This window comes from Mirounga leonina, unplaced genomic scaffold (genome assembly GCF_011800145.1).
Source record: "Mirounga leonina isolate KUSES-001 unplaced genomic scaffold, KU_Mleo_1.0 Mir_129, whole genome shotgun sequence".
Taxonomy (NCBI): Eukaryota; Metazoa; Chordata; class Mammalia; order Carnivora; family Phocidae; genus Mirounga; species Mirounga leonina.
The window spans coordinates 20,921,383-20,935,490 of record NW_023270323.1 but is presented as its reverse complement, the minus strand read 5'-3'; the positions used below and the strand labels follow the sequence as shown (position 1 = coordinate 20,935,490).

The 14,108-nt window shown below is 36.8% G+C and overlaps 2 protein-coding genes across 3 annotated transcripts in view; one reads left to right on the top strand and one right to left on the bottom strand.

Annotated features, from left to right (window-relative positions):
- The window catches only part of ART3 (ADP-ribosyltransferase 3), a 145,431-nt gene that overhangs the window by 14,716 nt on the left and 116,607 nt on the right, over positions 1 to 14,108 (top strand). The window lies entirely within an intron of this gene.
- Positions 10,431 to 12,922, bottom strand: CXCL10 (C-X-C motif chemokine ligand 10). Its single transcript, XM_035004773.1, has 4 exons — positions 12,798 to 12,922; positions 11,962 to 12,088; positions 11,646 to 11,735; positions 10,431 to 11,225 (listed from the first exon to the last, which is right to left on the bottom strand). The coding sequence occupies exons 1-4, from the start codon at positions 12,856 to 12,858 to the stop codon at positions 11,207 to 11,209; spliced, it is 297 nt and encodes a 98-aa protein (XP_034860664.1). The 5' UTR covers positions 12,859 to 12,922; the 3' UTR covers positions 10,431 to 11,206.

The window sequence follows — 14,108 nt, the reverse complement described above, 5'->3', positions numbered from 1 at the left end:
GTCAGCCAGTGACTTGACATATCTCTATAAATGTAGGTCAAGAGAAGTGGAATGACACACAAAGCCTGCTTCTGTGTGTTAGGATAAAATTTATTTGAAGTAAATTTCAGATAGTTATATTTGAGACCTGAATCAGAGTTGAATTCCAAAAGTTACTTTTGTATATCTTCTCTTAAAATGAGGACATTACATCTCAGGTTTTGCAATATATACTTTTTCTTACCTGAAATAAGTAAAGATTTTGTTCCTTTTTCTACATATCCATGTTTACAACCTACTTAATCATCCCCTTCTAATCTCACCACTCAGTGGTACTTCAAGTTGTTCAGTGTTGTTATTTTGAAAATCGCTTATTTTCTGCCTTTTAGAGTCCAGGAGATCTGCAAGTCATGAAATAGCAATGGAAAAAAGTTAGCTTTTGGGAATTAAAAGCCCCTTTTGTATTGTACTCTAGGACCACAAAAATCAAACTTGATTTTAAAATAAAACATTATCTCACACCTGTGTCCTGTATTTACATTGTCACCTCACTTGATTTGACCCCCCACAAGCTTGGTGCTCAGAAAGCAGATAATAGTGGTGCCTGGGTGGCTCAGCCAGTTAAGTGTCTGCTTCGGCTCAGTTCATGATCCTAGGGTCCTGGGATGGAGCCCCATGTCAAGCTCCCTGCTGGGCAGAGTCTGCTTGTCCCTTTCCCTCTGCCCCTCCCCCCTCTACTCATGCGTGCACGTCAGCGCTCTCTCAGTTTTGCTCTCTCTCAAATAAATCTTAAAAAAAAAAAAAAGGTAATAAACTTAGTGATGAAGAAAGTGAGATCCAAAAATTCAGTCACTTTTTTTTTTCAGGGACATATATCTAGTAAAAGCAGAGTTAACAATCAACCATAGTTCTTCCTTAAACCATTTTCTCAATTCAGGCTTCCCAGATCACTAAATAGGTATCCTCTTAATTTCACTCAAGCCATTCCTGACCTGCAGTTATTTTGGCTCTCTAGCATTCATCCCCAAAATCTTTCTGGTTACAGACTTTGTGGCCACAGGGTTTCTTCCCCCTGGAGCTGGAGGGAAATTTTTTTTAAGTGCTTTTATGAAAGAATGCCTAGGGTTGCAAGTAGCTATGGTTCCAGTTTTTCCAAGGAAATTAAATCAACTTCCTTGAGACAGAAAGACTGCAGAGTTAAGAGGAGAGGAGAAAAAGGCAAAGACCTGAGGATGTTTGAACTTTTCAATCCTGCTGTCCCTGACACAGGCTCTCCACCGCCACCCTCCCTGCTTTCTGCAGTTTAGTTACATGCAAGATAATTCCCTGTTTTTGCTTAAACTGGCTTAAGTAGGGTTTCTGTATCTTGCAACTGAAAGAACCCTAATAAAACCATGTTCTTCATACATTTTTTTCCTGTACAATTAAAAAAAAGGCGGGGGTGGTTTAGGACACTTTCTCTTGTACTTTCTCCTTTTTAGGCATTGAGCATCCTAACTTCTACACATGTGTATGTATAGAACGTTATTGTGAATGGGGGAGGGATGTGGAAGGATCTCAACATTGGTTACAATAAAAGAAGGAGAGGTGAATTTTTTCTTTATAAATCTTTTCATTGTTTCACATGTTATTTTCTTAAAATTTTAATAAGGAACGGGTGCCTGGTGGCTCAGTCTGTTAAGTGTCTAACTCTTGGTTTTGGCTCAGGTGGTGATCAGGGTCATGGGATTAAGCCTCACATCAGGCTCTGTGCTCAGTGCAGAGTCTGCTGGAGATTCTCTCTCCCTTTTCCTCTGCCCCTCCCCACCTTGAGCACACACATGTGTGTGTGCTCTCTTTAAATAAATTAATATAATCATTAAAAAGTTTTTTTAATAAAGAAAATAAAGCATTTAAAAAAATAAAATGTACTTCTTTTGAGTTCAGATGTGCCTATTATGTTTGTAGCAAATGCTAATGTACAGCATTAATAACAAAATTTATTCTTAACCCTTTTCATTTTATTTTCTGACACACTCTGTCAGTCATGAGGATTGTATAAGCTTTATTTTTTTGTAGTTCTTAGTTACAAAAATAATAGTTGTTACTGTTTTGTTTTTCAAATTACAGAATTGAATGTGCATTTTCAAACTACATTTGCCACTCACTGCAAGATTCAATGTACTTCTGGTAGGAATTGTGGTAGTGCTCCCAGTTGAAAATTGTGCTCTAACATTTTCAACTCATGTTATGATGTCTGCCATTGTGGATATATTCTATTTTACTTTTTTCTTTGGTTTTGTGGTATTTGTTAATTAGACTTTCTGTTTTCTTGCATGTCATTTGTTGAAAGTAATTTGTTCTTTGTTTTTATTTTGAGTGATTTAGTTAGAGGTGGACATGATACTAATACTCATATTGCTGTTTACTAAAAATGTATAATTCCAATTTAATTTTTGTTTACTTATTCCAAAAATATATATAGTATATACTTTTAATGTCTGAGGTTTGTGACTTGAGATTTTAATGTTTCTAGTATTTTTTTCTCAGTCCTTCTTTCTCTCCAAGCTAAATAATTATCTTAGTGTCATAGGTATGTTAAACTATGTATAGAAGTCTGTATGTGTACAGGGATGGTGTATGTCTATAATGCCGATTCTGTGATGCTTGCTCCCTGGCTAAGCTGAAGTTCTGCATGCTCCTCAAAAAGAGTTACACTTAGAGTTAGATTACTTTGAGCAGACAGCTACACATTCTGCTTCCTTTGTCAAATCTTCCCTGAATGCACTACAGTTGTAGGTCATCCATCCTTTTCCTGAATAATTTTACACTTATTTCAGCATTTACAATTTTGACTGTCTTACTCTATTCCCATTAGTGTTCCTTCTGGGTAATGACTGAGCATTGACAAGATTAGAGGAGACAACATGTATCCATATAGATTTCATTTATTTGTACTGATTACCCATCATCAGGAGATATAATTGCTCTTCAAGTCCTAAATTCAGAAGCAATATGTTTAGGTAATTTCTTATAATTGAAAATTTCGTTATGGATTGTTGAAGTGAATAAACAAGGAGGTTGTTACATTGATGTTGCTTGGAAGCCTATGCACCCAAACCAAAATCTGAGCCAGAGTCAATGCACTTGAATCTGAGAAAATGAACCTTAAGAACAACTAATCATAGACAGACAACTAGGCTTTCCCAAATAAGGCAATTGCAAAACCCAATCAGATAATTTCCTTGATTTGCCTCTATGTCTTCTCTATAAAAACCTCTCCCTGAGCTCCTGTGGAGTGTTCCTAACCATTTTGGTTTGGTGCTGCCCAATTTGAATTGATGTATGCCCAAATAAACTCTTAACAATTTCATTGTGCCTCAATTTGCCTTTTAGCAGGATTATTCTTGTTGATTGCCCAGGAGTCTTCCAAGCTCCTCCCTAGAACTACTAAGGTGGAGCTAAGTAGATCACATATTATTCCGTCCCTACTTATGGTTGACTTCATTGCTGCGTGGAATTTTCTTTTTTCTTTTTCTAAAAAATTTTATTTATTTGAAGCGGGGGACAAACGGGGAGGGGGAGAGGGAGAGGGGAAGCAGACTGCCTGCTGATTGGGAAGCCTGTTGCAGGGCTTGATCCCAGGACACTGAGATCACAACCTGAGCTGAGGTCAAAGGCTTAACTGACTGAGCCACCCAGGTGTCCCTGAAACTTTCTTATAATATCATTGACAAGATGAGAAGTTCTATTACCTACACAGTGTAGAGTGGCATATTCATGGTTTAGTCTCAATTTTACCCATTATTCCATTTAGGCAAGTTATAACTTTGATTTCTGTTCGTTTCACTCTCATGATTGCAATAATATAAGCATTGTTTAATTTTATCTTTAAAACTTTACCTTGTTTTATAACCTTACAGGGTTTTAGTGATATTTACGTGGTCATCTGATTTAACACCTATTTCTACTATATTCAATGCATAATACTATTATTTCCAACATATTAGAATTCTTTGATCAGTTTTATTTACACATACCACTTCCACTTATGTGAATATTGGTATTTACTATCTTTTGTTGGTGGTGATGTTTGTTTTATATATATGTTTTGTTTTCTCAGCTGGATTATTATAATTTTGAGGTCAGGCACCATTCCTTGATTGTCTTTGCGCCATTGGATCTTGAAGTTAGTAGGTGCGTAGTAATTATTAAGTTGAACTTGATTGCAATTGAGAATATTCTAGGCATATTTCCCTTTCACCTCATATAATGATTTAAAGGAGGTCTTTAATTTCTAACCACAGAGAAGTTTTTGCCTCAGTGGTCCTAGAGGTAAAAAGGGGGGGATGTCATTTTGATTAATAAAATAGGCCAGGTGGTCTTGGAAATTTTAGGAATACCTTGGAAATAACCATTGATGTCTCCTTTAGGACCCAGATCTTTGAGGTCAGTTTAGGTTTCTTAAATAAATCCCCACACTGACCAAGTATTTTCAGTATAATTTACATGCAGGGATTTCCCAGATATGAAGTAATAAAATTGGTATCCCTATGGCTGAGGTGAATGCTCTGCAAACTGTTAATTGTCGAGGTTATAGACCTCTGAGAATCCGGTAGAGACTATGAATACATGTATATTCATTTTGCTTATAATTTTAGGGAAGTTGTTGATCCCTAAAAATGACACATCCCAAGATGATCTGCTCTTGGAATAACAGCCTTCCAGATTCTATAATTCTTCTTAAATTCAGATTGATGTTAAGCTTTTTTCAACTCCCCTTTTTGTTTTCTCCCCCTTTCCCATTCTCAAGTTAACTAAGGGAGTTTCCTGCATCTGAGTCTAGGAAATGAGATAGCCATGCTATTCTGGCTTTAATTAGATTTGAGTGTCCTGGGAAAATGTTGCATAACATGTAAACAACATGCTCTTCTCTGTGTCAAGTGAAAATAACACACACACAAATTTTTTTTTTGAAAGATCTTTCAGTATGAAACTCGGGGTGGGAGAGACTTTCCCTTCCTCTGAACAGCTGTTGCTGCTATTAGAACATTAAACTTAGCTTTGAAACATTTTTGTTTTTGAAAGTCACTTACACCCCTGCTTAAAACCTTAATTCTCTTCCCACGGAGTTTTCATAGTTCAGTAAACAGTTTGCCAATGCACATGTTTGATATTGTAATGGGAGAAGGTCATCATTCCCTCTGTGCTTGTATGGTGAATCAACAAAACTAGTAAGCGTCTCTTTATTTCCAAGTTCACTTTCTTCTAAGACTCAAGAAGTATTTAAGGTTTTTGGAAAGTTGTCCTGTCCTTAGAGCGAGTACCAGTTTCCAAAGGAGTCTAGCTATGGCAAATGCCAGTAACTTATTTATTCATTCAGTGAGTCTTGAGCATTATTATGTGTCTAGTACTCTTGTAGGTACCAACAGTAAGTGGCAAATAAGACAGGTACAGTTCTGCTCTCATAGACCTTTATGGGGATGGAGAACAAAGGCATGAAAAAAATATGTAATATATTTATAGATGGTGATAGATCAAGAATGATAGAAGTAGTGCTATTTTATTTTATTTTTTTATTTTTTTAAAGATTTTATTTATTTATTTGAGAGAGAGAGAATGAGAGACAGAGAGCACGAGAGGGAAGAGGGCAGAGGGAGAAGCAGACCCCTGCCGAGCAGGGAGCCCGATGCGGGACTCGATCCCGGGACTCCAGGATCATGACCTGAGCCGAAGGCAGTCGCTTAACCAACTGAGCCACCCAGGCGCCCCGAAGTAGTGCTATTTTAAATAGGCTGGTGAGGAAAGCTTTCTCTGAGAAGGCGTATTTGAGTAGACACCTGGATAAAGTGAAGGAATAAGCTATGGGAATATGTTTACTGTGCTTGAGAAGCAATAGGAGGCTGTTTAGCTGGAATGGAAACATGGAAGGGAGAATGATACGAATGAGGTGGGAGAATTATATAGAACTTTACAGACTGTATGCTATTGGAAGGCTGAGACCAGGGGATCCGTAATCTCATTTATATTTTAAAAGTATTAACCTGGCTGTTATGTAGAGAATAAATGAAAGCAGGCAAGAGGGTAAGCAGGGAGACTAATAATGACATATTATTATTTGGTGACCTGAAATATATCCAGTGGTGGTTTAATGATTTTTTAATATAAGCAATTAAATTATAGTCTAGCATTGGACAAAAGTTCTGGTGTGTGTATATATATATATACACACACACACACGTGTGTATATATATATATATACACACACACGTGTATATATATATATATACACACACACACACATATATATGTATACGTATATATATGGCTCTCTTCAGTTCAGATTTTTCTCAGAGATGGATGACTTCAGGATCACTGAGAACATAAATCCTAGCCCTTTAAGATTAACACTTAGTGTCTTTGACAGTTGGTTTTCATTCGCTTAAATTTTTTTCTTATTAGAAAGTGAAAATATTCTTTGTAGAAAATATGGAGAATAAAGTAAAAAGTGAAAACCATCTCTAATTCTTTCATCTAGATATAGTATTTTAGCTGACTCTTAACAGTTATTTTGCTCACATTTCTGGAGGATATCTATTTCTGCTTATATAGGTGAGAAAACAGAGGTTTAGGCAGACTTTAATTACTTGTTCAGAATTACCAGAGTAATTATTGTCGTATTCTTAGTGCTTTATTGAGGTTCTCAGCCAGTCCCTGAATGGCGTGAAAATGGTGTTAGTTATCAAGTTCTAGATATGAACAGTGAATTAACTAAGTATACTGTGACAAAGAAAATTAAGAGACACAATTACAATAATTTTTTCCCTTATCCTTTAGGTCAGTGTTCTTAGATGATGTTGCAATATATAAGATCATTGTGGACCATGTATTTCCCTAGAAAAAAGAGATTCTCCCTCTCAGATTTATAACATGACTATACAGGAGCACCTGGGTGGCTCAGTCGGTTGGAACACCAACTCTTGATTTCGGCTCAGGTCAATGATCTCAGGGTCCTGGGATTGAGCCTCACATAGGGCTCCCTGCTCAGCCAGGGGTGTGTGGGGGATCTGCTTCTCTCTCTCTCTCTCCCTCTACCCCTCCCCCTACTCGTGTGTGCACGCACGAGCTCTGTCTCTTCTCAAATAAAATCTTTAAAAAATGCAACAGATTTCTGTACGTTGATTTTGTATCCTGTGACTTTACTGAATCCATGTATCAGTTTTAGCAGTTTTTTCATGGAGTCTTTCCAGTTTTCGGTATAGAGTATTATGTCATCTACAAATAGTGAAAGTTTGACTTCTTCCTTGCCAATTTGGATGCCTTTTATTTCTTTTTGTTGTCTGATTGCTGTGGCTAGGACTTCTAGTACTATGTTGAGTAAAAGTGGTGAGAGTGGACATCCCTGTCTTGTTCCTGACCATAGAGGAAAAGCTTTCAGTTTTTCCCCATGGAAGATGATATTAGCTGTGGGTTTTTCACATAAGGCCTTTATTATGTTGAGGTATGTTCATTCTGACTCTACTTTGTTGAGGGTTTTTATCTTGAGTAGATGTATTTTGTCAAATGCTTTTTCTGCATCTATCAAAATGTTCATATAGTTGTTCTTTTTATTTATGTGGTGTATCACATGGATTGATTTGCAGATTTTTTGTTTTTTAAGTAGGCTCCCCCGCCCCCCCCAGCATGGAGCCCAGTATGGGGCTTGAACCCATGACTCTCAGATCAAGACCTGAGCTGAGATCAAGAGTTGGATGCTTAACTGACTGAGCCACCCAGGCACCCTGATTGATTTGCAAATATTGAAACACCCTCACAATCCAGGAAAAAGTCCCACTTGATCGTGTTGAATGATTTTTTTAATGTATTGTTGGATTTGGTTTGCTAGTATTTTATTGAGAATTTTTGCATCTGCGTTCATCAGGGATATTGGCCGTAATTCTTTTTTAGTGATGTCTTTTTTTTTTTTTTTAAGATTTTATTTATTAGAGAGGGAGAGCGAGCTCATGTGCACAAAAGAGTGGGGTGAGGGGCAGAGGGAGAAGCAGACTCCCTGCTGAGCAGGGAGCCTGATGTGGGGCTCCATCCCAGAACTCTGGGATCATGACCTGAGCCGAAGACAGACGCTTAACCAACTGAGCCATCCAGGTGCCCTCTTTAGTGATGTCTTTATTTGGTTTTGGTATCAGGATATTGTTGGCCTTACAGAATGAATTTGGAAGTTTTCCTTTGTTTTCTATTTTTTGGGGGTAGTTTGAGAAAAATAGGTATTAATTCTTCTTTACATGTTTTGTAGAATTCACCTATGAAGCTATCTGGACTTTTGTTAGTTGGGGGATTTTTGATTACTGATTCAGTTTCTTTGCAGGTTATGGATTTGTTTCTTCCTGTTTCAGTTTTGGTAGTTTATGCATGTCTAGTTATTTATACATTTTGTCTAGGTTGTCCAATTTGTTTTGCATAATATTTTCTTAATAATTGTATTTCTGTTGGTTGTTATTTCTCCTCTCTCATTTGTGATTTTATTTATTTGGGTCCTTTCTCTTTTCTTTTTGATAAGTTTCGTTAGAGGTTTATCAATTTTATTAAATTTTCTAAAGGAGCAGCTCCTTGTTTCATTAATCTGTTCTATTGTTTTTTTAGTTCCTATATCATTTATTTCTGCTCTAGTCTGTTATTTCTTTCTTTTTACTGATGTTAGGCTTCATTTGTTGTTCTTTTTCTAGCTCCTTTAGGTGTAAGGTTAGACTTTTTATTTGAGGTTTTTCTTGCTTCTTGAGGTAAGGCTCTATATCTCTTAGGACCACTTTTGCTGCATCCCAAAGGGTTTGCACTTTGTGTTTTCATTTATTTTTTTATTTCTTTTTTGATTTCTTGGTTGACCCATTCATTGGTAGCATGTTGTTTAATCTCCATGTATTTGTGGTCTTTCATGTATTCAAAAAAAATTAAAATTTGTAGATACAGATTAAAGAACAAGTTCTTACGTACTCACCACCTAAGCTTGCCATCTATTAAAAAGTAGAACTTTACCATAATTCAGAAGCTCCTATGTGCCCCTCCCTCACTACATTCCTTTTCTCACCTTCTGAAGTAGTTAACCATCCTGAATTTAATGGACATCATTCCTTTGTTTTTGATTGTTTTCATCATATATGTCTTCACTCCTAAATCCAATGTTTAATGCCTGTTTTAAAATTTCATAATAAATGGAATTATGCTGCATATATTTTTCTGTGACATGTTTCTTTTGTGCAAGATTATTTTTGAGATTCATCCATGTTGATGTGTGGAGTTACATTTTATTTCCACTGTTGTATGGTATTCCATGGAATTAATATACCCTAATTTATTTATCCATTCTATTTATGGACATTTGGATTATGTCCAGAGTTTTGCTGTTATAAACAATGTTCCCATAACTTTCTCTGACATATGTCATATGTAAGAATATATCTATGGTGTATTCATAGTAGTAGAACTGCTAGGACATAGAGTGTGCACATGTTAAATTTTATAAGATAATACCAACATGGTTTCAAAAGTAGTTAAAGCTTTTTCTTTCTTTTTTTTTTTAAAGATTTTATTTATTTATTTGAGAGAGAGAATGAGATAGAGCATGAGAGGGGGGAGGGTCAGAGGGAGAAGCAGACTCCCCACTGAGCAGGGAGCCCGATGCGGGACTCGATCCCGGGACTCCAGGATCATGACCCGAGCCGAAGGTAGTCGCTTAACCAACTGAGCCACCCAGGCGCCCAAAGCTTACTCTTCTTTCACCAGCAGTAGAGTGGTATTCCTCATTGCTGTAAAGCCTTCCTGTCACTTGGTATTTATCCACCTTAAAGAGTTTTGCCAGTCTGGTGGTGTCAAATGGTATCCCAAAATGATTTGAATGTAGATGTCCCTGATTACTAGTGATGTTAAGTATTTTTTATATTCAACTTGTGCATTGTATATTTTCTTCTTTCTTCATTTCTATTTCCCGTTTTTCATTTAGTTATTTATCCTTTCCTGTTTCATTCATAGGAATTCTTTATATATTCTAGATGCTACTAATTTGCCAACTATAAATGCATTGCAGATATTTCCTTAGTGACTAATTGGATATGGGAGGTGAAGAAGAAGGCATATAGAATTACTCCCAGGTTTCTGGTTTGGGGAACTGAGTGGTTGCTAGTATTGTTAAACTAGGACATAGAATATAGGAGGAGAACTAGATCTGGGGGAGGGGAATTTGAGATATTTTGGAGTTTGATGTTTCTGTGGGATATTCAGATGTCTATGAGACATCTCTATATAAGGGTCTGAAGCTCAGGTGAAGTCTGTTAGGCCACATCAGTCCAAAAGAGTCTTGTATGATGGGCCTTTCAGAATACTGCAGTTGGAAGGAATATGATAGTTCTCAAACTCATTTGTCTTCTACCATTGGATTCTTCTGTGAAATACATGTTCCAGTCAAATGACCCACCAGACACTTCATTTTAGTTATTATTTTATTACTTTTTTGATCTGCTAACAGTCATATAATCTTTCTTAACATCTTCAAGAGAGCACAGCATTTTTATTTTAAAACACATCCAGCATATCTGTCTTACATAACATGCAGAGTATACATCTAGATTTTAAAATTTTTCATTGCACAATCGTGTGGTATTTAGTTACACAAGTTACTCCATAAACACTGAAAACAAGAAATATGTATATCTAAGAATCCTACTTTACGTAGCTTTTCATTAAAAGTAGTATTTTCACATACATTTTCAGGTATTTCTAGGTTCTTCTATGTATTTGGAGTTGCATATATATATAACTGCTGGAAGAATATGGGCCCCTTGGGAGGATAGCAGTAGAAGCTCGTGGAGTAAAGGTCTTTCTTAAAAAAGGAGATTGTATTATGGGTACTTTGTGAAGTTCAGAGAACTCTGATAAGTCTAGAGGTGGAAATATCCCTTAATAACGGTTAGAAGGTAGGACAGGTGAGGAAAGTGTCAGTAGTAGGGTAGGACCTGGTACATTCACTGAAAATGTAGTACTTCAGCATAGCTTATAGTGCCAGGATAGGGTGATGAACCGTCCACCTCCCTCAAGGAGTAGTAGCAGCTAATTTGGTGACAATGGTTGGTCACCTTTTAAGAGAACTGCAATCCAGGGACAATTAGGGCTTGCATATATTGTGTGCAGGGAAATGATGGCAGAGGTAGTCTTTTTCTGGTCCATCTTTATCAGTATTACAGTGATTATGCTTCTCTGTTCAAGGAGATGTTTTAGACCTGTAAGAAAAGAAAGAAGGTGTAAAAGTGTGATACTCAACTTTGGCTTCAACCTGGATTCTGCTTGGAACATTCTGAGTCCCCAGGCAAAGTATCTGGTGAGCTTTCTTGCTGCTATATCATCATTGTGGATTACAGGGGCTGCTTTTTTAAGGCCAGGAAAGGCTTGGGGGAAATTCGGTAGCTTTGCTTGAATACTTAAAGCTCTTCCTCAGGGTTGACATTTCTAGATAGATAGGGTAACCTTTGATACCGCACAAGATGAGATCTCAGTATAAAATAAATAGAAGTAGAGGCAGGCATGATGGTAAATACTTTCAAGTCAAGGATCCCACAGGAAAGCTCAATGCAAATATTTCTGACTTCCCAAAATTGACATTTCTTAAAGAACAGTTCTTCTGCAAAGAGCAGCAAACCTACCTTTCCTTGCTAATTGCTCTCAGTAAAATCTTGATTTTCTTAGACTCTGGATTCAGACATCTTTTCTCCCCGTTCTTTTTCAGTGTGGCACTGTAGAAGTAAGAAAGGGTGAAAATATTTAAAACAGTCTTGGGCCAATAAAACAGATGGAATATAGTTTTTAGATCAGATGTTTATGTTTCATTCTAGATGTTTCCCTTGGTTATACAGAGGTCTTAGAATCATTACAAGCCCTTTACTGATTTTGTGATCATACTTACATATTTAATATATGATTACAACTAGGGAAGTGATATTCGGATGGCATTTTACTCACATGATCTCAACACGTGGACAAGATTGACTTGCAGGAATCACTTCAAGTTTTTCTAAGGATTTTGGATTTACAGATCCATTACTAATCTTGATACAGGTACAGCGTGTAGTTCTAGAGAGAGGTATTCCTGTGGGAAGAAGAGGTACAGAGAGCAGGGGAGGTTAGTGCCGTTTTCATTTTAGGCATTTAATGTGAATTGGTTACTGCTTAGCAGAACCAATATCCCCATGTCATTTAAGTCCGTTGGAGAAAGAATAATAGCATTTTAACACAGCTCTGAATGATTAATTAGTTGGTTATATGAAAGAATGGAATTGCAACTTGAGAAGTGTAAATTCATACCCTTGAATGGTTCAAATGGTTAATTAAGCTGAGTTGACTAAGGAAGTATCTGTGTCATCCTCTCTTCCCTCATTCCTTTACATTTTTTTTTTTTTTTTTTTTTAGAGAGAGAATGAGAGACAGCATAAGAGGGAGGAGGGTCAGAGGGAGAAGCAGACTCCCTGCCGAGCAGGGAGCCCGATGCGGGACTCGATCCCGGGACTCCAGGATCATGACCTGAGCCGAAGGCAGTTGCTTAACCAACTGAGCCACCCAGGCGCCCCTTTTACATTTTTTGTCTATTCTCTTACACTGCCTCTTCTGCTCCTCCTCTATTTTATTCCATTTGCTTTTCTGACTGTACGCTCTGTGGCCAGATGGAATCTCTGCTTATTTACCCTTCATTTATAGGCAGGTTGTAAAACTTTTGTGAATACACTATTCCTATTATTATAGAATTTATACTCAGTTCTATTTCTGACCTTACAAATTAAATATCCCTTCATGTTCCTTACCTTGAGTTCCAGTCAGAGTCAGAAAGATAAGGCAGAAAATAAGAACAGCACTTTGGTTCATGATGTCGTGACTGGAGGTTCCTCTGCAGTAGGCTCAGAAAGTCTAAGCAGTTGAGTGTCTCAGAAAATGTGGGGTTAGGATGCAGTATTTATTTGCAAAGGCACTTTCCCTCTCTAACTCTGATTGGGTAACATTATAGTTGACTCAGCAAAACCTGCTGTCTGTTACTTGGGGAAGTCCCATGTTGCAGAATCAAAGATATTGTTAGTATTTATTGTGACTCTGAGTTGTGGAATTTCCCTCCTTCTTTTTTCACTAAGAGTGAGTTAGGTTTCACTTTCCAAAATATGAATGGTTTCTTGAAAAACAGAAGTTAATTGCATGTAAGTTTTTTTTTTAATGAAAAACATTTTAATGAATCTTTTTAAATGAAACTTTGATTCTCATCTTTTGCTTCCTGCAAAATAAAGATGTCAACTTAATCCTCAAGTCAGTCTTAAATACAGTTTTTTTTTCTTTTCAAGATTTTGTTTAAATACCAGTTAGTTAACATACAGTGTAATATTAGTTTCAGGTGTAGAATTTAGTGATTCATTACTTTACATACAACACCCAGTGCTCATCACAAGTGCCCTCCTTAATCCCCATCACCTTTTTAACCCATCCCCCTGCTCATCTCTCCTCTAGCAACCCTCGGTTTGTTAGTCTCTATAGTTAAGAGTCTGTTCCTTGTTTTGCCTTTTTCCCCCATGTCCATTTGTTTTGTTTCTTAAATTCCACATATAAGTGAAATCATATGGTATTTGTCTTTCTCTGACTGACTTATTTTGCTTAGCATAATACCGTCTAACGCCGTCCACACCATTGCAAATGGCAAGATTTCATTCTTTTTTATGGCTGAGGAACACAGTTTTAAAATGAGTATATCTATGCTGTGTTTTAAATCTATTTTAATTTGCAGCATTAAGTCATGAATATAAATATATTTATTCACTTTATGGGTTCCAGGGATGTCATGTATTTTTTCTTTTTATCTCTACAGTAACCTGTAAGAAAATGGGAACGTTGTTATCTTCATTTTATATATGGAAGAAGAACCTTAGAGATAAGATAATTGTGTTAGATCATACAAAGGTTGCAATCTATTTAGTCTACTTACTATGCTTTTTCTCAACATTTGTCTTAAACTTTGTAATTACTTTCAGAGGCTAAGAAATTTTTTTTTTTAAAGATTTCATTTATTTATTTGAGAGAGAGAGTGAGAGAGAGAGTGCGCACGAGCGGTAGGGAGGTGCAGAGGGAGACTCTCA